Raw genomic sequence first — 22464 nt, forward strand, 5'->3', positions numbered from 1 at the left:
GGGGGTGTTGGTCTAGTCTGGGGTTCACACGGTTCTGGTGCTTTAGTTGAGGGTGGGGGTGTTGGTCTAGTCTGGGGTTCACATGGTTCTGGTTCCTTAGTTGGCGGAAGGCGACGTGTCGTAGATGTCAACCAAGGAGGTAGCGTAGGGGGTGGAGTTGGTGCCTTAGTAGTACGGGGTGGCGGAGGATTTGTTGGTCTAGTCTGCTCACATGGCTCTGGTGCCTTTGTTGGAGGAGGGCGACGTGTCGTTGACGACAACCTAGGAGGTAGGGTAGGTGGTGGCGGTGAAATTGTGGGTCTCGTCACTTTTTCACATGGCTCCGGTGCCTTAGTAGATGGTTGACGCGGTGTCGTAGATGTCAACCAAGGAGGTAGCGTAGGGCGCGGTTCAGGAGTTTTGATTTGAGGACGAGGTGGAATTGTTGACCTAGTCTGTGGCTGACATGGCTCTGGTTCCTTAGTAGGAGGTGGCGTAGTCTGGGGTTCACATGGTTCTGGAGCTTCAGTCGGCGGAGGGCGAGGCGGTGTGGTTTTTAACCTAGGTGGCAACGTTGGACGCGGTTCAGGGGTAGCTTTTGTTGGAGGAGCAGTTTGAATTGGAAGGCATGTAAGTTTAGCTGGTGGAGTATATGATACGCTTGGGGTTACTCCTTTGCTCGTTAGCAGAGGACAAGGTTTTGGTGATTTATTGGGAGGAGTAGGTTTAGGAGTAGTTTTAACTTCTCTGGGTGGCATCGTTGGGTTTTCCGGTGCTTTGGTAGAAGAAGGAGGTGGTCTAGTAGGAGTTTCCTTTTCAGGTTGTGTCGAGCATGGCTCTGGTGCTTCGGTGGACGGAGGTTGTGTAGATTTATTTTCGTCACACGGCTCCTTTTGAATATCGGGATAGATAATGATTACATTTGCGGGTTGGAATGATTCGACTTGTTTTTCAGAATCATTGTGGCAAGGAATATTTGAGATGGGTTGTGAAACGGGAACGTTAATGTGATTTATAGTAGCTGACTTCTGAATGTAATAAGAAGGATTGCCAATAGAGATGCTCGGGGACAAGGATTTGCTACGTGAAAAGAACGGTAGATTAGGCTTGTTGTACGAATATACTCCGTATTCTTCTGGCTTAGGTTCACCTGGAAGTAAGTCATAATTAATTATTGGTATTAAAAAAAAAAACGTAAATATTGTCAATGTTAAAACAACAATCATGTTGAGAACATTTTTTTCGTATATATAAAGAAAAACATCTTCACTGATCAGTTTTTAAGTTTTCTTTCTATGAAGGTCTTACGGTCGACATTTATTTCGTAACAAAGATTTGTCTAGTATTTATTCAAACATGAACTGGAATTTACTATCCTTAAAATGTTAATAAAATAATGATTACGTACCAATTGCAATAAGAGCCACAAACACAAGTAATAGCTTTCCCCGCGACATGATTGCCGCAATGTTGCAATCAACACTGCAAGTTCAACTGTATTTGTTTTGTAAAAGTACTTTCTTTTTATACAAATTTGATTTAATAGATACAAACAGTTATCGCCCTTGATATTTGAAATCATTAATTATAATTTAATGTTAGAAAGTTATTTAATGTATCGAATATTTTGAAGATAACAATATAACGGTATATTATTTCATAGAAAAACAATTATGGAACTATTACAACCAAAGCAATGTTGTTTTATCGAACGAAGAATTTTCCGGCAACTTGTATAGGTCGCTTTTTCAAAACTACCCTACAAAAAAAATATATATATCTTATATAGTCATCGATTTAGTCCTAAGTTTCTAAATAAATTTACTTTAACGAAACACTTCTTTTGTGAACCAATTTTTTATGTCACGAATTTCTTTAAGTAAACCCTGTTTAAGGATCCTTTCTAATAGACCGTGGCGGAGAGTAGAGCAGATTATTTTGTACGACTTTGTATTTAAGAGCAAGGGTGAAAAAGACTTGAAAAGTAAAAAACCTGGTTATAATTTGTTTGCGTTGGATTTACTAACACTGGCTGTAAGAAAGAACACTCGCAAATCAAATTGCGACGCGTTTTTAAAATGTCATAGATAGAGCATTGAAATAGAAAAAAGCTTCAGGATAAAATTATTATGCTTTTGGTTCTTTATACTTCTGCAGTTTGTCAAAATTTTGAGACTTAACCCCTAAAGTTTTATCCTTTAAACCACAAGTGCCCATTTATGGTTAGGGACTAATATTTTATTCTTGTAAGCATTCTCTAGACAGATAGTGTAATAAAAATAAACTATAATAATCAAACTGTAACTTTCAAAACTCAATAGAAAATTACATACAACTGACCTATAATATTTTTAAGATAAACTTCGGTTCAGTTTCGTATTTATTTTATTACATCTTCTTCACGAGGCGTCTATTCTAGTAATTTCTCAAAGCTATACGAAAAGCATCACTTAATTTTAAATGATTTCTCGCCTTCTAATTACCAACAAAGCAGAAAACCCTTGTTGAAATAAGTTGTTGAGTAAACCATCAAATCGTTCAAGACGATTTAAATTATTTAATTCTAAATTTGAAATCTCTTACTGGCCATACTTTGGCTTTAACGGATCGCTTTGTTGTGTTTATTAACGTACGTTTTTTTTATGTGAATAAAAGCGTGAATATTGGAGTTTGTAATGCTGTTAATCCAACGCAAGCTCACGGTTAACATTAACTAAAGGTTTTTACACATATTTATTTTGCATGCATAATGAAAAAAGCATCTCAATACGTCTTGTTGAGTAAATTATTGGAGGTACTCGTATGTCTCATTGGTATTTGTCTTTAAAATATTATTAAACCGCAAAAGAATATTGTTAATGAGTTAATCAAGTAATGACATTCCTCCTTATGATAATAAACCACAAAACTACATTTATAATTGCATATTTATTGAATATGAGCGTCGGTGTCGTAGGTGTAAGCACTGAACATGTATACAGGTTCGACCCCGTCATGTACCAATGTATTTTGCGCTTTTCATATCCGAAGTTCTTCGTGAAGGTAAACATTGTGATGCAGTCTGCTTATGTCGGTGAAGAAATTAAAAAAGAAAATGCCTCACGAAGCCAAAGTGGTTGATTAACTTTGGATAGCATCGAACTTGTTGGGCTGTTATGAGCGCATTAATCTTGTTGTCTGAGTTATAATTCCATAATGACAAATTCTTAATTCTGAAATTTCTTAATAATTTCTGTCTGTCATTTAATGTCCCTTTTTTTTAGTAAGTCAATGATAGAAAGCTAATACTGAGTTTTTCATGTAAAGAGCGTTGGAACTCAGGGGTTTAGCCCTTAAACTGTAATAAGCAGGTACGACGTTTCGAATTATGTACCATGTACCAATGTGATTTTCGATTTACATACATATATAAAGTCTTAAATCTATGATATAAAATAAAATATTTAAAAAAAAAACGAATAATTCACTAAAATATAATATGTTATTAAAAGGAATCCCTTTAGGCAAGGCAATATATAAATACATTTTATTAAACGACATATAAAAAAATGTGTCATAAAAATATTTTACTTTTTAATATTTTACTTTATGTTTGGGTAAAAAAAAATGAAAGACAATAAAAAGTTTTGTTTTTAATCCGTTTATTTTATGTGCTTGAAAAAAATTAATAATGGCATAGCAAAATAAAAAGTCCAAGAGTCCAAGTTTCCACTGACGGAAGTGTGAACCATTTCAACTTGCTTTTAAAGTTTTCCCGACACGGTTGAAAAATGTTTGCGTTAGTTTTGCTATCCCCGTGAAGTCAATGCAAAAGGCTGGATGGGTGGATGGATGGATTGCTTGCAGGTATCTACAGAACGGCTGAACGGATCTCGATGAAATTTGGTATAAATATAGAACATAGTGTGGAAAAACACATAAGCTACTAATGGAGTTTATTTTTAATTCCACTCGGACGGTGTCGCGGGCGATTACTAGTTGTTTATAAAATATTTTATATATATATTGTTTTGTATCAATAGATGTCAGATTAGTTGCTAAAATGTCTAGTTAAAACACAAACTTATTTCATCCGATTGCTAGCAAAAAGAATAAAGAATTAGCAAACATTTTGTAATAATTATCTATTGTTTTCTACGTAAATTATGTATTAAAATACCATTTTACCAAACATCACACTTTAAAATAATTTAGAATAAATGCTTAAACACTTTTTCTAGAGATGTCTTGTTGTAAAAAATATTTTGTAGAAAATGGTTGTAATTATAAAGTCAAAAACGATTTACATACACCCATAAGTTTACTTAAAAAAATATTGAAGTACAAGCTACAAATGGGAATTAAGAGTGACGCTTCTCGCATTGGAAGTCAGTTCTGACGAGATCTGAGTTGACGCAGCGATTGACGGAGGTGTCGAACTTGTAGCCAAGGTCACAGCTCACCAGACGAGCGTTACCCCTGTGACAGGCGATGAACGAGTAGCATTTGCCCGGCAGTCTGAAACACACAAATGTTATTGAATATGATAGTCGAAGGACCAAAAATGTACGTGGTAGGCGGTATTACAAGGCCAAATTTTATTTGGGCCTGTACAGTCAGCTGCAATAATAACAGCCAAGTAATTCAGATATATAGGAACTCCTAGAGTAATCAAATATATAAGTACAACCATATTCGCCAAATTAATAGACACACCTACTCTGCGCAAATACATCGGAGAAGGTACGCTTCTCAAGCGGACACACAAAATGAAGAAATGAAAATTGGCATAACTTTTTTCTGACACCCCTATTTGGGTAAACAAGTAGAGAAAAGTGACAAAGTGTGTTCGTACCCAAAGTTTTCAGTGATATCATATCCATACTGGTCAACGGATCCAGGCGGACAAGAATAGCCGACGAAAGCTGTGAAAAAAAAATACAAATTAATACTTTCTCCTGACAAATAACATTCATTAGCTTTATTAGTTATCTAACTTTGATGCAGAATATTCAGAAACATTTTTATTCTGTTTCTACCATGTAGATATTGACACTTTGCCACATTGTTGACCCAGTTAAGGTTATAAGCTAGAAAAACAACATACCTTCAGCATTACAAGAAGCAACTTCGGAGGGCCAGTCGCAAGTTCCCTTTGCAGGGTTAAACGCGAGGCCGGGGGGACACTCTTCCTCAAAGGCGACGCCGGCTACACAGCGCCGGTACTTGCCGCAGTCCGAGCTGGTAGCCAGCGGGGACTCGAAGAATCCGTACTCGTGAGGGCAATCTGCCGAAGATCTGGGCGGCTCTGTAAGAATACAGAGATTTTAAGAAGAATTTTGATTGGAAGAATTGACGTGGTTCATTGTTACACTAATACCCTTAAGAATAAGATTGTTGTTGTATTGTTTTGATAAAAGACTTACGGGGCACGCCGTCACTGCATTCGACATCACCTGGATATCCGCAAGGATATTCCGGCCACTGCGCCTTCGGATTGAAGTAGAGACCATCTGGGCAGGTTCTTTCGAATTCATTCGATTCCTGAGAAATGAAAATATATTTTGAATTACATACTATGAAGCAAGAAAAGTATTGTAGCGTCGTGATTTACGACAAATCTAGGATTATGGGTCTTAGGTACGTATACTTACAATACATTCGTAGAAGCTGTCGCAGCTGCCGGACATTTTAACGTATTCATTTTTATTGCCGCAGTAACCACTGTCGCCTGTTTAAAAGAAATAAGTAAAAAAATTATTTTAGTAAAATTAAAGGATTAAATGAAGACTAGTTAGTACTTACCAGAGACGGCCACGACCAGCGCTGCAATGCAAACTAAGATGAACATCTTTGAGTTGTTGTTGAGAGATAGAGTTGTGAGCTGTCGAGTGATGTTTGCTTAGAACGTGTGATATTTTATATGAAAATAAGTCGTTAAATCTACATTACTTTAAATGTACTTAGATAAAGTTGATATCAAAATTTTATCTTCAATTGTACATCAATTGTAATTTCCGACTTTATCTTACCGCATTTGGTTTTAGCTACCGTTTGAAACACTCGTACAAAATTCTTGTGTAATACTAAAAGTGATAATATTTTATTAAACGTATAGATGGAAAATTATAATAATTTGATAGTATGGTTTTGCAACGCTTTTTTCCTCTCAAATATTTCTTCTCATTGCCCACCAAAAACTTTATAAAGAAGCTTTGTTTATCTAATTTCAACCGTGATTTGATAGTTAAGACAGTTTTTTACATGTACAAAATTTATACGTTCTTTTAAATATAATTAAATGGAATAAATACATTTGATGGCCTAAATTGGTTTAGATATTTTTGTTATTTTAATGATAAAGTAAGACTGAAAAGTATTCGCTTTCAGTAATTTTTTTTAGATAACTAGCTGTCGCCCTCAACCTAACCGTATTAAAATAAGTTTTAAGTATCCTATATTTTCTTTCAGGCTATGTTCTACATCTCTGCTAAATTTAAACGAGATCAATTAAACCATTCTGGAGATACTTTCGTACAAACACCCATCCATCCATCCATCCATAGTTTTGCATTAGTAGTTGTAATATGTAGGAGATAGAGTCCCATATATGTGTATCATCATCATCAGCTCACTATACGTCCCCGTCAAGGGGCTCTGAGCTTACTTTAAGTTAGGAGTTGTAGAGGCCATAGTCAGCCACGCTGGCTAAGTGCGGGTTTGTTGAATTCACACATATCTTTGAATTTCTTTTCAGATATGTGCAGGTTTCATCACGATGTTTTCCTTTACCGTAAGAATAAATGTAAGAATATTATATGATATAAGGAAAAATATCTATCCACATTGAATTCATATTAAACCATTTAACATAAGTATAATTGTACTTAGATAAGGTAACGTTAAATAAATAGTTTCTTACATTAATGAAATTTTTCCAATCTCTCTGATAGCGTACTCTTTTCTACGATAATTCAACCCTTACTTTTCTTAAGAATATGTTGTCTATATGTTGAACTAACTGACGCTCACGACTTTGTCCGCGTGGAATTAAAAATAATTAAATAATCACTGTGTTCTTCCGAATTATGTTTTAAATCTACGCCAAATTTCAGCGACATCTATGCAGCCGTTCTGTAGATACCTTCTAACAAACATCCATACATTCACCTTTATAATATTAGTAAGATTTGCAAAAGTTGGTTGCCTAATAACATTGTGATTTTATCTTTCGCATTTGAAATTTTATAAGTTGAATAAAAAACAAAAGAAGTAAATTGTTACTTCATTTGTTTTTAATTATTATAACAGGAATTAGAAAAAGTGTATCCACCCTTTTTATTCTTGTTTATTCATTTAAAAATCAATTTCTCAGTTTTGTCTTTTCATAGATAGTATTAAAATTACGTAATTTTGATTCTTAAACTGGTTTGCTGATTTACCTACTTATATTAGATTTAGTAATTACCAGTTTAGTAATTATGACCAAGTAAATTCAAATTTAATTTAATTTCGTTAGTCCCATTTGTATAAAAAGGTTTTGGAAACAATACAACGACACTTTCAATTTGCATTTCCTGTGAAAACATTCATTAAACTAAAAATGCGTTCATTCGTGTGTTTTGCCGCTTTATTGACGGTGGCCTGTAAGTATTTTTGTTTAGTCATAATGCGTAACTTTTATTTTTCAATAACTTGAATAAATTTAACAAGTACTTGTAATTTAAATCATGAACATTTCCACTTGTAGATGCCGTACAAGAAATACCCTATGGCGCGGTGGGTGACGAGGTATGCCAGGAGTACAACACGTACTACAAGATACAGGGCAGCTGCGACTCCTACGTAGAGTGTAACGTGAGTGTTATGCCGTGTTTAACGTGACTGATTAAAAATATGCTATATTATATTAGTTTGATGTACATGTTGAATGTTGAACGTTGCAGGCCTACAAGGCGACGTACAAGACGTGTCCCGACGGGCTGTACTTCATGCGCGACGTGCAGTGGCCAACCTACCCGTGCGCGTATCCCTCGGACGCCCAGTGCGAATACAACGACCAACCTCGTACGTACCTACCATGCCTGCTCTTATCTTACTCTATACTACAGTCTACATGCAAACAATACTGTGACCTGTTGTTTTGATGTTCTGTGCAGAGCGAGCCGTGTCATCAGCGGAGTGCAAGACCCAGTATGGATTCTTTGCGTCGCCGTTAGCTACCCGCTCCGATTGCGGCAAGTACCGCATGTGCGTGGAGGGCAAGGCCTTCGAGATGGAGTGCGCTATGGGTCTGGCCTTCAACCCTGAGACCGGCCGCTGCGACTGGCCCGACCTTGTGCCGAGCTGCAGCGCTGAAGGTACCCGCCTCTTTCCCCATCTCTTTCATTGTGCATTTTGAGCAGTACAGTGTCACTACTGTACTGCTCAAATACAACTGCTGCCAGTAGGCAGCAGTTATTTGAACTGTTTCTAATGTTCCCCGATGTGTTTACAGAGTTCCTCGGCTTCAAGTGCCCACCTGCGACCTACGACGAGTTCGGCAAGGCGTACGTGGTAAACTTCAGGTGAGTACTACTGTGCAGTGCTGCGCTGTGTGCGTGCATGTGCCGTGAGCAATGAGCCGAGAGTTAAGCGTGTTGTCTGTGTGCGCAGCATCCAGGGCAGCTGCCACTACTTCTTCTCGTGCATGGAGGGTGTGGCGCGCCTGCTGGTGTGCGACCGCGGCTTCGCCTTCGACGCCTCCGTCAACCGCTGCGTTGATGCCACTAAGGTGCAGTGCCAGGAAGGATGAAAAATCACATCATGAATAAAATAACTTATTTATTTATTTATTTATTTCCTTGTTCAAGCAATAAAACATTGAAAACAATCTAAACATACCAATTTAATTTCTACTACCTAATTCTTTAAGTTAAACTAAGTTGCGCCTTTTTTAAAATAATTGAAATTTTGCTAAGATACTAAGATGCAAGACTTGTTTATACAGGAAATGTAAATAGGAACTTGAATATTTTAAATCAAAAAGTACAATAATCGCTATTAGAAGTGACCCTAGATAGTGGCCATGATCCAGTCAAGTTACAATAATTTGCATAGACCTGAAACTTTGTAAGATTGCGCGGAACACAATTCACCCATTGATTTCGCTTAATTGGACTGCACTATTAAAATATTCTTACATTAAGTAAGTTAACAAGTTTTGAAGTAGATCATTAAATGTAACAAACTATTTTCTATTTGGAATAGAAACAATGTGTAACAAATGTGCTTATTTTCGCGAAATAACGAAGACATTAGCAAATACTAAAACATAGTAATTTTATTATTAAACATCTTTCTTAAAGAGTTTGAGCATGTCATTAGCTCATATACGTCCGCAAAGGTCTCGCCTACCCTAAGTTAAGGGTGACTAGACTTTATTGAGAGCGTCGGTGGCTCGAGTCCAGCACTTGACTTGCAATCTGCAGGTCCTGGGTTCGAATCCCGCCATGTACCAATGTGTTTTTCGATTTCCAATTTACGTTTGTACATTTATCCGACATTCTTAACTGAAGGAGGACATCGTGATGCAACCTGCACGTATCTGAGAAGAAATTCAAAGATATGTGTGAAGTCAACCAACCCGCACTGGTTGCCAGTGTGGTTGATTATGGCCTTAATTTAGGGTAGGCTCTGAGCCCCTCGGTGGGGATGTAAAGTGAGCTGATGATGAAACTTTATTCAACCACGCTGGTCTAGTGCGGTATGGTTGACTTAGCATATATCTTTGGAATCGTTCGAAGATGCTTCGAGGTGACTTTCTTTGTTCAATATTTTCGAGTATATTCACAAAATTATAAAATTTACAAATAATAGTTTATTTAATTTAAATTATAACTGGCGTTACTACATCCATTGAAACCTCAATCGGTAGGTTTTTTTTTTCAAATTAAGTTTACGTCATTTTGTTTCTGAACATATGTTTTGAAAATTAAAACTCACAAGTTGTGTTTGTCAAGTTTACGTGTTTCTTGATTTGTCATTGCTATTTAATACTTCTAGGCACAATTTATTTCTTTATAACTAAATTTTCTACGAAATCTTTGTTTCAAAATATGTATATTGCTATTTCTGTTTTTCTTCAGAGGGAAAGAGAGTTTTTAAGTTTTATACATGTATTTTGTAAGTGGAAACACAAGGTTACATAGCTCTCTACTATAGTCGTTTATTTAAGTTTACCTTTTTTAGCAGACTTAATTAAGTTCTAATCCCAGGCTCGGGGAGAGATAGCGTCTGACCAAGAAAAGTCAATAAACTTTTTTATAGTGGAGGCCAAAACTAATTCAGGTAGACTAGCGCAAGTCTCATTATATAGTTGTTAGCTGAAGTTAGCTATTATGAGTTAAAGTTTGAGATTTCATGTTGGCTCAGTAGACAATGTCTTCTTGTATATATTACGTTGACTTTCTTACTTTTCTGACATTTTCTGCGTTACTATAATACTTTTAGACTTTATTAGTTAGTATCATTTAGAAGCGAGTGGCGAAGTCAGATTGATTAGTGAGGGGACATAAACGTTGACATTTTAAAAAGGATAATGTTGTGTCGATACACAGGCACAGCGTCGGATTTTCTTCCTGAACACTACTAACGCGATGGTTGTAACTTCGGCTAAGGCTCTATTATTTTGTTCGGAATACGCTTAACTTATGAATATGTAAGCTTGTATGTTTCTATGCCTTCTCATTATATCATCCATCATTTGATTCTTCCATTCTTTGTTTTTTTAAATTAATTTCTATATATGTAGTTTGTAAAGAACCATGCCTTTACTCTAAGAATCAGGTAGTTGAAATAAAATTGGTATGTTTTGATTCTTTTCAATGTTTTATTGTTTGATGAAGGATATAAATAAATAAATAAATAAGTTATTTAATTCATGATGTGATTGTTCATCCCTCCTGGCACTGCACCTTGGTGGCGTCGACGCAGCGGTTGACGGACGCGTCGAAGGCGAAGCCGCGGTCGCACACCAGCAGGCGCGCCACACCCTCCATGCACGAGAAGAAGTAGTGGCAGCTGCCCTGGATGCTGCGCATACAGACAACACGCTCAACACTTGTCTTATTGTTTTCCGCGGCACATGCACGCACACAGCGCAGCACTGCACAGTAGTACTCACCTGAAGTTCACTACGTACGCCTTGCCGAACTCGTCGTAGGTCGCAGGTGGGCACTTGAAGCCGAGGAACTCTGTAAACACATCGGGGGAACATCACCAACAGTTCATATTGCCGCTGTCACTGTCTGCACATTAAATGAAACGGGGAAAGGGTCGGGTACCTTCAGCGCTGCAGCTCGGCACTAGGTCGGGCCAGTCGCAGCGTCCGCTCTCGGGGTTGAAGGCCAGACCCATCGCACACTCCATCTCGAAGGCCTTGCCCTCCACGCACATGCGGTACTTGCCGCAGTCGGAGCGGGTAGCTAGCGGCGACGCGAAGAATCCATACTGGGTCTTGCACTCCGCGGATGACACGGCTCGCTCTGCACAGAACATCAAAACAACAGGTCACGGTATTGTTTGTATGTAGAGTACACTCTACACTACAGTATAGAGTAAGATAAGAGCAGGCATTTAGGTACGCACGAGGTTGGTCGTTGTATTCGCACTGGGCGTCCGAGGGATACGCGCACGGGTAGGTCGGCCACTGCACGTCGCGCATGAAGTACAGCCCGTCGGGACACGTCTTGTACGTCGCCTTGTAGGCCTGCAACGTTCAACATTCAACATGTACATCAAACTGATATAACACAGCATATTTTTAAACCGTCACGTTAAAAGCGGCGTTACACTCACGTTACACTCTACGTAGGAGTCGCAGCTGCCCTGTATCTTGTAGTACGTGTTGTACTCCTGGCATACCTCGTCACCCACAGCGCCATAGGGTATTTCTTGCACCGCGACTGAAAGTTACAAAAAAAATCAAGTTTATCAGGATATAACATGAAGTAAAAAAAACCTTTATTAGCAAATTTGTCGAATATTTTATGTATTATAATAATAATTTAGAAACTTACACGATACCGAACACAAAGCAGCCAAAATAATAAAGAAGTACATTTTACTTGTGAATTACCTTCGCAAGAAACACAAATGAATAATGATGGTTGTATTGTAAAGCAAACTAATTTATACAGAATTATCTAATTAGTTTTATTGCATATTGCATTTCGAAATACGGTTATTTTGACGGTAATTAATATTATTTACGTAATAAACAAGAGACGAAACAATAGAAATGGTACTTAGCGATAATTCCTTACTGACGTGACTAAAAAATATTTAAGGGCAATCCTTTATCCCATGACGCCCTGACTAAGAGATACCGAATAGATTCCATTCAATCAATAACATAGTCTACAGGACAGGCATAATTTTCAAAAACGATAAAGAACAAAAATATTTTTCATTAGTCATCACAGATATATACAAAAAAAAAGGGATGCCATATAATCGTTCATCATCATCAGCTCACTGCATGTCCCCACCGAGGGGCTCGGAGCCTACCCTAAGTTAAGGGTGATTAGGCCATAGTCAACCACGCTGGCCAAGTGCGGGTTGGTTGACTTCACACATATCTTTGAATTTCTTCTCAGATATGTGCAGGTTGCATCACGATGTTTTCCTTCACCGTAAGAACGTCGGATAAATGTACATATGTAAATCGGAAATCGAAAAACACATTGGTCCATGGCGGGATTCGAACCCAGGACCTGCAGATTGCAAGTCAAGTGCTTGACCACTGAGCCACCGACGCTCTAATATAATCGTTAACTATGAGTTATATCCTATATACAAATATAAATAATGGTAATTTCGTAAGCATCAAAATTCTTAGTTTGAAAAAAATTAGCGGTCCGCCGCAGCAAGCTACATTCCAGGTAAATCCAGTCAAAATCTTACCAGTCGTTTCGGAGATTACTCGGTACAAATTCGAGCTTTCATATAGACAGACAGGACATACCATAAAATTATTATAAAAAATGTCTTTCGTTATCAGCAACGCAAACCCATCATGGGTTCGAAATATAATTTATTTTCGATGCAGACACTCCAGTTTCATTAATTTGTAGTCCTCTATTTGCAGTATTCCAATTTTATAATTGTCTAGATTTCGCCGAAAAAATAATTAATTTTACAATTGTTACAGCATTTTCTTGTAAGAGTTTCATTGAAGTATAGAACAAATTGTTGACGAGAATTTGATAACTTAATTGGATGGTTATAGCCAGCGTTGAACAATTTTTTCGCTTGGCACAGGACAGGAAAGGGTTCGCTGAGCTGACGGCCAACCTCCAGTAATGGAGAGGCATTAGAAGAAGAAGAAGAAGAATTGGATGGTAATAATTTCTGGTGTCTTAAAACCAGAGGGTTGTTTGTTTGGTTTTTGCTTTGCATATCATAAAAATAAAAATAATAGGTAATTTAGTTTTGACTTATATATTTATAGTAAATAAAAATGTAATACTTTGTCATTTGAACTTTGTGCTTTGAAAACTTGTTGAGTTGTTGTAAAGTTCCATTGTACTTCTAATGTTTTTACTTATATCTTGTAATAAAAACCGTAAGCTATTGAGCGCAAAATTACCGTTTAATATAAAAACATATTATCTCTGTTTTGTCAGAGACAAAGACTGGAAACGATGATGAATATGTTTTATATAGAGAATTTGGCCTCAAAAACTAACCTTCATGTATTATGCCTATTAAGATTAAATTGTATACTCATAAAAATAAATCTTACGACAATATGTAATAATTAAAAATATATTTTGAATAATAATTTATTAAATGAAGAACATTTTTAATCATAAAAGTATTGATATAAATTAGCTGCGTGCACTGCAAGCGGGCACGATGTCGGAGCGCTCGCAGCGCTTGCTCTGGAAGTTGAAGCCGAGTCCCGACGGGCAGACCATCAGGATGTACACTCTGTTGCGGCACATCAGGAACTGGTTGCAGCCGCCCACACTAAAGGGGTAAATGTCACCGTTCGAGCAGTCAGTCCTGGGAGCGGCCGTCGAGGTAATAGGCGCTACTGTCGTAGTGGTGGTGGTTGTGGTCGGGGGTTGTTTCGTGGTCGTTGTTGTCGTTGTCGAGGGTGTCGCTTGCTCGATACAGGGCACGTTGTGTGCAGCTGTGTTGACGCATGAGCAGCTGATCGCGATCTCCTGCTTGACACAAGGCTCGGGCGTGGTCGGCTGACACGGCGGCAGAGTCGATGGCGGAGGTGTCCTTGAGTTCTCACAACCGCATGCTGGCTTACCATTTACTAGAAAATAATAAAAACCAATAAATAAAGACATCGACAGTACAAAATATGAAGGTACAATATTTAAACAAGGAAGACTTACCAGATTGCATGGCCAAAGCCAGCAAAAGAACGGAGAACAATGTTGTCTTGAACATGATTATTGTTGTAGTGCTGTGAAGCTCTGATGTGAACTGTGACTCTACTTGAACTTACACTGTATTTATACTAATTAGAATAATTGCACATTTTTGCAATAATAATTACAATCGATTTTTAAACATTTAAATGCGTTAACGGTGAATCGTTACGTTTTTTAAATTCCAAAAGTTTCGGTAATATATAATTAATGAATTTAATTATTACAGAGACTTTAAAGAATATCTTTTTTGTACAGAGATAAAGGTTTTCAACTTATGTTATATCAGAAAAATAATCTATGCAGCTTTGCTTGGGTGAAAAAACAAGAAAAAAGACCAATACCTAGATTCCTCATTGGAACAAAGAAAGTATTTTTTTATTATCATAAGGTGGCAAACAAGCTAGTGGTCACTTGAAATTGCTGAAATATCGAAGCGACTGTTGCCTACAGGTCTACTTTTAATGGACTGAGGAGAGGATGCACAGAAAGGAAATATTTTCCCTTCCCGTGCATACTCTAATCCGGAAAATCCACTTCCACTTCCCATACTTTTCTTATATAAAAAGGGTGGGAAGGGAAAGAGGACTAAAATTAGGTCTCCGGTACCACACTCATCAGATGAAACGTGGTATTTCTTTCACTTTACGCCTGTCTTCTGTGTGGTCGTGGTACCGGACGAACCGACCAATTCGTGTGTATGTACAGAGATGTTAAAACGGGCTCTACCACTGTTAAAAAAGAACTTCGATTCCAAAACTATTAAAAAAAATGTTTTTTACGTTTTGATTGTTCAAACGCTTCAAAAAAGTTTTGGTCTATTATCCTTTGGGTTGGATTCAGTTAGGGTTTGGAAATTGATTTCCTTAATGTTAATACATTTCTTCAACTTAATCAGATAATACAGTAACATCTTATTATTAGAGGGAACCATGCCTCCACTGCGGAAATCGTACATTTATGATAGAAAATAGTACTGTGGATTTAACTTCCAAGATTGCAAAATATAGAAAATTTAATATATTATGGTACTCAATTTTTTTTTCTCAAACAATGAAAAAAACAATTATATAATAGTTGCAAGTCAAAGTTTGCCAGATTGTTGTACTTAATAAACAAGAATTAACTAAGGAGAATTTTATTAAAGGACACTTCTAATGTTATATACTTAAGAATAAATATTAATCATCATCAGATCACTATACGTCTCCACCGAGGGGCTCGGAGCCTACCCTAAGTTAAGGGTGATTAGGCCATAGTCAACCACGCTGGCCAAGTGCGGGTTGGTTGACTTCACACATATCTTTGAATTTCTTCTCAGATATGCGCAGGTTGCATCACGATGTTTTCCTTCACCGCAAGAACGTCGGATAAATGTACATATGTAAATCGGAAATCGAAAAACACATTGGTACATGGCGGGATTCTAACCCAGGACCTGCAGATTGCAAGTCAAGTGCTTGAACACTGAGCCAAAATATTATTAAAATATTATTGATAATAGAAATTGGAAAAAGATTTTTTTTTATTATACTTTATTTAATTGGTTGCATTTTTATGAAACTTTAACTCGTGCAACTAAGAAACGCTTTGATAATAAAAATGCCGAAGCGATAGTAAAAGACCAATTTAGACATAAATTTGCTGTCGGAAAACACAAATGGTGAAACATTTTACCATGAATGTGGGAATGGGTTACAATTTTTTTACCGACGAATCTGAACAGTGGGTAACGGAATCTCGAATAAGGAGACTATTATACTACGCATGAAATTAAATTAAATAAAAAAAGATTTTAACGCATTTTATTTTACTAATGTAGTTCAAAAGTTTTGACGGATATATGGTTTTTTGTTAGCAACCCCCCTAACAACTAAAGAGATCTTGATGAAATATAGAAGAGATAGTTTACAGTCAATCATAGCATAAAAGTTAACTCAGTTATTTACCGATTCCCAAAAAGATGATGGTTCTCAATTAGTGTGTCTCTTAAGTGTGAAACCCATAACTTTGCCAATGTTAGACCGATTTCCATGTTCCTTTTTTTAATCGAAAAATATGCTTGCAGGTGGAGGAGTAGATTTTTAAATATGATAAACAAAAGTCCGAAGTGGCATAAACTATATCTCACTCTGAACAATAGTTTAGAAGATATCAAAGACTAAAATTACGTGTAACGGAAAATTGCAAAGAAAAAATCCTTTTTGGTTTCTTGGCTTAAGTAGGCTAAACTATAGGATCAACATAAATTTGATGTATGAATTAATTGTAGATCTTTGAATGATGATTTTATGCCGTATTTTGAATCATCATCATATCATCAAATGCAATATACTGCAGTATTAACCTCATTAAATAACGATTAACTTGTAATAATTGCAAAAATTAACTAGTATTCTAAATGGTATAAATACAGTGTAAGTTCAAGTAGAGTCACAGTTCACATCAGAGCTTCACAGCACTACAACAATAATCATGTTCAAGACAACATTGTTCACCGTTTTTTTGCTGACTTTGGCCATGCAATGTGGTAAGTTATCCTTGTTTAAATATTGTACCTTCATATTTTGTACTTTCGATGTCTTTATTTATTGCTTTTTATTATTTTCTAGTAAATGGTAAGCCAGCATGCGGTTGTGAGAACTCACGGAAACCACCGCCTTCGACTCTGCCGCCGTGTCAGCCGGCCACGCTCGAGCCTTGTGCCCAGCAGGAGGTCAGGACCAGCAGCGCATGCGTCATCACAACTGCTCCCAGAGTACCCTGCATCGAGCATGCGACACCCTCGACAACGACAACAACGACCACGAAACAGCCCCCGACCACAACCACCACCACTACGACAGTAGCGCCTATTACCTCGACGGCCGCTCCCAAGACTGACTGCTCGAACGGTGACATTTACCCCTATAGTGTGGGCGGCTGCAACCAGTTCCTGATGTGCCGCAACAGAGTGTACATCCTGATGGTTTGCCCGTCAGGACTCGGCTTCAACTTCCAGAGCAAGAGCTGCGAGCGCTCCGACATCGTGCCCGCTTGCAGTGCACGCAGCTAATTCATAGGAATCCTTTTATGATTAAGAATGTCCTAATTAATATTTATTTCTTTATTTACTAAATAAAAAATGTTTCGTAATATGTATTTTTAAATATTATTTCAACAAGCCTAAGATTACTTGACCTTCATACATGTTGACTACTAGCAGAATTTTAGTTTATGCTAACAATAACATCATACTGCGCACAATGACTTAAAAAAATCGGTTTAATTTTTAACAAAGTGATTTTGCTAAGCTAACCAACCTCTGACTATACTAATCTTTCTTACGAAATCAGCATGAGGAATAATACATTTTCTAGGTTCTTAATAAAAAAAATCCTACTTTTGAATTCAGAAGTTAGTTCTCATTTTCAACGTTTGTAATTTATTTTTTTATTAGCACTTATATATGATATGTATTTATTTTTTGGTAAAGATTCTCGAATATTTTTTGTTACAACATCTGAAACCTTATCAATAGCAGAAATAAGATTTTAATATAAATAAATCAATCAAATTCGCTTAGTTATCGTTATGATGTATTTTCACATAGTTACTATACATATAATACCTTAAAAGAAAATGTTATAAAGCAAATCGCAGGCAAAAGTGTGAAATTCTGCAAGCGAGCAAGCGGCCACGTTAATACACTGAAATAGCGAAGCGACCGTTATCTATGGACATGCCATTACAATTTCAGATTCGTTATTATTTTATTAATGGAGGAGGGGACTCACCGAAAAAAAATTGCCCGTACCTACAACGCATCCACTCTTTCGTCAGATCCACTTCCTCTTCCCATCCTTTCTTTATAAGGAAAGAGGTTGGAAAGAGGAAAGAGCGCACACGCACAGTCATCAGATGAAAAGCGGAATTACTTCCGCTTCACCCCTGTCTCATTTGTGTTCATCATCTCGTACATGGGACGACCAGACCCATTCGTTTAACAGATGTTGTTGCTGGCGTCTGTCTGTAAAAATATATATTTATATAATAAACTAGCTGTCGCCCGCGACTCCGTCCGCGTGGAGTAAAAAAAAAATTAGTTCCTAGCAATTTTTTCACCTTTTAAAATGTATCTAGACCTCCACGATTATTTCAAGACGAAGATAAGATAAATCCGTTCAGCCGTTCTCGAGTTTTAGCGAGACTAACGAACAGCAATATATATAGTTTTATACAGTTTTATTTCCTTCCTCGATAAACTTTCGACACAAATGGGATTTTTTAATACTTTTAGAAGGAAATAAAACTTTTACTGGCTAAAAGATCTTTTCCATATAATTGATGCATACTTAAATTGACACAAATCATCGAGTTATCTTTTAAGAATTTATCTCTCCTATACATATTCACCAACGGTATTTCACATACATACCAACCCGCAGTGGGCCAGCGTGGTTGACTATGGCCCAGTCACCCCTAACTTAGTCTCTGAGTCCCTCAATGGACGTATAGTGAGGTGATGATGATATTCATCACCTCGTTTTATTTTAATAGAAGGTAATCAGGTCAGTTACAGAGATGGATTTTTTTACCACAATATAAATATATGTACCTTTATCAAATATTGTGACTCAAAATACTAAGGATACATTGTGAGATACTAATTAATTCTGGGAATTGAATTAATGATTCCACAAAGTACATGATTGCTCAATAAAATCATTTAAATTATTACACATATTACGCATAATACATAGTTAATTATACTAATATTGCGATCATTGCAAAATGTACATTAGGTATTTTTTTTATAAATAGATTCTAGATTTTACCACACGCATATACCAACAAGACTTCAACGTTAGTCGTCATGCTACTAACAATCTATTTTACCTGTTTATTATTGGTTTCGTCAACACAATCAGGTAAGATTTTATTTAATTAAAAATATATTATATTAAATCATAAATTAAGATTATTTAAATTTGACGAATTTGAAATTTTTCGCCTTGCAGAGCCACCGAAGTATTTGGATGGTGGCCTGAGATATCTTGCAAGAAAATTAAATAAGAAAAACCTTTCTCCAACGGAATCAATATCGAGGAACCCTCCTGAACATATCATCCAACCAACGGAACCAGAAAATTTGAAACCTATCCCAGTATCATATGTTGAATATGCCCCGGCACCACAAATGGTACCATTTAAATCACAAGAGCCACTTTTAATGTTACCTACCACTGTAATCGAAACTGAAACTTCTCCAGAGCCAGTAATTACCCAAACTACAACAACGGAGCCAATAGTTACTGAATCTGTTACAGAATCATCTGTAAACATGATTAATGTTATGCCCAAAGAATCTGCTGTATCAACATCTTTCCCGTCATATTTCTATGATGCATTTCCGATAAGTAAGGAATTACCAGTCGCCGTATCAAGATCTAGACAAAGATACCCTGAAGTAGTTTATCAATTTGCAGAGCCTTATGTTACATCTGTACCGATACCAGAAATACCAGAAATATCTTCTACAACTCAAGAAACAACTTCAACTAGTGCAATTACTACTACGACTACCACAACTACTCATCCTACTACGCATGTTAGTACAACAGCTGTACCTATAACATCCACTTCATCACCTAGTTGTGTAAACGGTGATATATATCCAACGGATACTGGAAGTTGTGATCAATTCCTAATGTGTTACAATTCAGTCGTAGTATTGATGATTTGCCCTCAAGGTATGGGCTTCAATATTGATACCAAACGTTGTGATTGGTCGGAGTATGTTCCAGCTTGTAACACTCAAGGTAACATAATATAAAGTAAGATTTCTTGTTTTGTAATATTTTTAAAGCTTACATTATTAGCAGTTGGATTCTTTTTTGCAGAAATATAGGAAACTGACATTACTTGATAGTATTAGGAAGAAAATCCGAAAATGTATCAGTGTATTGACTCAACACTAGCCTTACAAAAATGTCGACGTCTGTATCCCCTTACCATTCATTCTGACACTGGACATTGTAACGAAAGTACGTCATTCGCGCCAATGGATTCTAACTGTTGCCCATTATATTGATGAAAATGGCGATCGGTTCCAGTATTATTAAAAACAAGAAGATATGAACATAATATTAAATTAATTAAACAAATTTTAGTTGTAATTTAGATATCACATGGTAGAGAAGGAGAACAAAAATCTTGTGAATAAATTTTTTTATCTATGAAATAAAAAGTTGCGAAAATCTGATTGTGTGTTGTTCGGACAAACGTGTTTTCCAGCCCCTTGTTGTGCCTAAATTACACAAATTAAGATGCAGGTAAGTTGGGTTAAACGTAACTTTTCAACCCGGTAGTTTGCCGTACTCCGTTTTGCACGTTCCTCGAACATCCTGTATAAAGAATAAATTTCACAAAAATAAAATATTTGATGATGTAATTATTTTGCTTTACTATAATAAGTTATCCTGTATACGTACTAAAAATTATAAGAGTGATAAAAGATAAACGAGTCACCCTCGATTTAGGGCTCCGAGCCCCTCGGTGGGGACGTATCACTATACGCACATTTAATTCACTAGCTGATGATGATGAAAAGATAAAATTACTTACCATAAAGAAGTGAGAATAGACAAAACTTTTAACTTCAAAATTTTCATTCATACTTTGAAACATTGTGAAAAAAGGGCGCCATGTTATTTTTGCAAAAAAAATGATGTCAACTGGGACCAAAAGATACGGGAGAGAGATGAATACGATAGGGCATTCTGTGTCTCTATGTGTCGACGTAAATTTGCAAAAAACATCAGAATAAGGAAAAAATATTGTCATTTAGATAAAGAAGAAAGCTTCTATAAGAAGCCATAGAGCTATAGATAAGTGAGAAGAAAATTGTTACATTTCTATTTCTATTCACCCCATTTTACGGTAGATATGATATATTGTGAGTTCCCTACTTGAAGACATAATAGAAAAAATGCAGCTCAACGCTATAAAGTTGCATAGATTTAGTGGTTTTAAAAAAAAAGAATTTTCTAAAAATAATACAGCATTTTACAAAGTTTATTAATATTAATTGTGCATACTTGTGTGTAATTTTATTTATTGTAAGCACTTAATTGTATAACAATAGTTAACATACAAAAAATGTCAAGATTTTAACAAGTAAACACAGAGATATCGTTTAAAAATAATATTTTAAATGAACAGTGGAGTAATAATAAATAGTAAAAGTAAAAACGTACAATTTTGAGCGTAACGAATAAAAAATTATAAATCCCGAATATATCAACGTCTATGGTAAGCGTACATCAGAATATATAATTCCAACATTAATAAAGAATTTACCTAATCTACCGGATATTAAAAATAATATAAACAACAAAAACATAAAAAAACATATTTAAAATATCCTTATCAAAAATCCTAAGTCTAATTAAATTATAACGCGTTTGTGCATTCTGTTTATGACGGTATGAGAGAGCTCACTAGTTTGCTGTAAAAAAAACTACCTACTGTTTCATTTCATAGCATAGTACCAAAGTTTCTGGACAAACCCGCAATGAGTTTATAGACATTTTTATTGTAAATTTGTTTATTGTTCCTTGTTTAATAAACAGATTTAACCCAACGAGTCAAATACGAAAAAATATTTTTCTAGGATTAAATTAAACTATTAATTTTAGACCATCAAACTCTGCTGTTAAGATCTAAGAATAACAAGAACGAAATGAAAATTAATTTTTATGGTTTAATTTTATATTTATAAAGAAATTAAATACAATAAATAAGATTTAAAGTCACAATTAAGCTGCACTGCAAGCGGGCACGTTGGCGGAGCGCTCGCAGCTCTTGCTCTGGAAGTTGAAGCCGAGTCCCGACGGGCAGACCATCAGGATGTACACTCTGTTGCGGCACATCAGGAACTGGTTGCAGCCGCCTACCCTAATGGGATAAATGTCACCGTTCGAGCAGTCAGTCCTGGGAGCGGCCGTCGAGGTAATAGGCGCTACTGTCGTAGTGGTGGTGGTTGTGGTCGGGGGCTGTTTCGTGGTCGTTGTTGTCGTTGTCGAGGGTGTCG

At 36.4% G+C, this 22464-nt stretch overlaps 6 protein-coding genes across 6 annotated transcripts in view; 2 read left to right on the plus strand and 4 right to left on the minus strand.

The window, feature by feature from the left end:
- LOC106116924 (extensin-like) overlaps positions 1–1486 on the minus strand; it is a 2635-nt gene extending 1149 nt beyond the window's left edge. Inside the window, exons 1-2 of the mRNA XM_013310983.1 lie at positions 1388–1486; positions 1–1129 (exon numbers count right to left, since the gene is read on the minus strand). Coding sequence (XP_013166437.1) covers positions 1–1129; positions 1388–1436 — 1178 coding nt within the window. The 5' untranslated portion in view covers positions 1437–1486. The remainder of the gene's footprint in view (positions 1130–1387) is intronic.
- Positions 1487–4260: 2774 nt separating this feature from the next.
- Positions 4261–5864, minus strand: LOC106117529 (peritrophin-1-like). The gene is made up of 6 exons (XM_013311890.1): positions 5764–5864; positions 5613–5689; positions 5385–5502; positions 5066–5266; positions 4814–4883; positions 4261–4476 (listed from the first exon to the last, which is right to left on the minus strand). The coding sequence occupies exons 1-6, from the start codon at positions 5807–5809 to the stop codon at positions 4320–4322; spliced, it is 669 nt and encodes a 222-aa protein (XP_013167344.1). The 5' UTR covers positions 5810–5864; the 3' UTR covers positions 4261–4319.
- A 1642-nt stretch (positions 5865–7506) lies between these two features.
- Positions 7507–8820, plus strand: LOC106117093 (uncharacterized). Its single transcript, XM_013311164.1, has 6 exons — positions 7507–7604; positions 7709–7815; positions 7905–8025; positions 8118–8318; positions 8456–8525; positions 8614–8820. The coding sequence occupies exons 1-6, from the start codon at positions 7562–7564 to the stop codon at positions 8750–8752; spliced, it is 681 nt and encodes a 226-aa protein (XP_013166618.1). The 5' UTR covers positions 7507–7561; the 3' UTR covers positions 8753–8820.
- Positions 8821–10831: 2011 nt separating this feature from the next.
- LOC106117097 (uncharacterized) lies at positions 10832–12092 on the minus strand. Its single transcript, XM_013311167.1, has 6 exons — positions 12018–12092; positions 11797–11903; positions 11587–11707; positions 11283–11483; positions 11123–11192; positions 10832–11031 (listed from the first exon to the last, which is right to left on the minus strand). Exons 1-6 carry the CDS (start codon positions 12058–12060, stop codon positions 10893–10895), a joined length of 681 nt encoding a protein of 226 aa, XP_013166621.1. The 5' UTR covers positions 12061–12092; the 3' UTR covers positions 10832–10892.
- Positions 12093–13814: 1722 nt separating this feature from the next.
- LOC106117101 (salivary glue protein Sgs-3-like) lies at positions 13815–14445 on the minus strand. The gene is made up of 2 exons (XM_013311173.1): positions 14355–14445; positions 13815–14272 (listed from the first exon to the last, which is right to left on the minus strand). Exons 1-2 carry the CDS (start codon positions 14407–14409, stop codon positions 13830–13832), a joined length of 498 nt encoding a protein of 165 aa, XP_013166627.1. The 5' UTR covers positions 14410–14445; the 3' UTR covers positions 13815–13829.
- A 2395-nt stretch (positions 14446–16840) lies between these two features.
- On the plus strand, positions 16841–22340 carry LOC106116925 (mucin-5AC-like). Its single transcript, XM_013310984.1, has 4 exons — positions 16841–16920; positions 17003–17431; positions 19391–20035; positions 22195–22340. The coding sequence occupies exons 1-4, from the start codon at positions 16866–16868 to the stop codon at positions 22338–22340; spliced, it is 1275 nt and encodes a 424-aa protein (XP_013166438.1). The 5' UTR covers positions 16841–16865.
- Positions 22341–22464: the final 124 nt, after the last annotated feature.

Source organism: Papilio xuthus, unplaced genomic scaffold, assembly GCF_000836235.2.
Source record: "Papilio xuthus unplaced genomic scaffold, Pxut_1.1 DF827680.1, whole genome shotgun sequence".
Classification (NCBI taxonomy): Eukaryota; Metazoa; Arthropoda; class Insecta; order Lepidoptera; family Papilionidae; genus Papilio; species Papilio xuthus.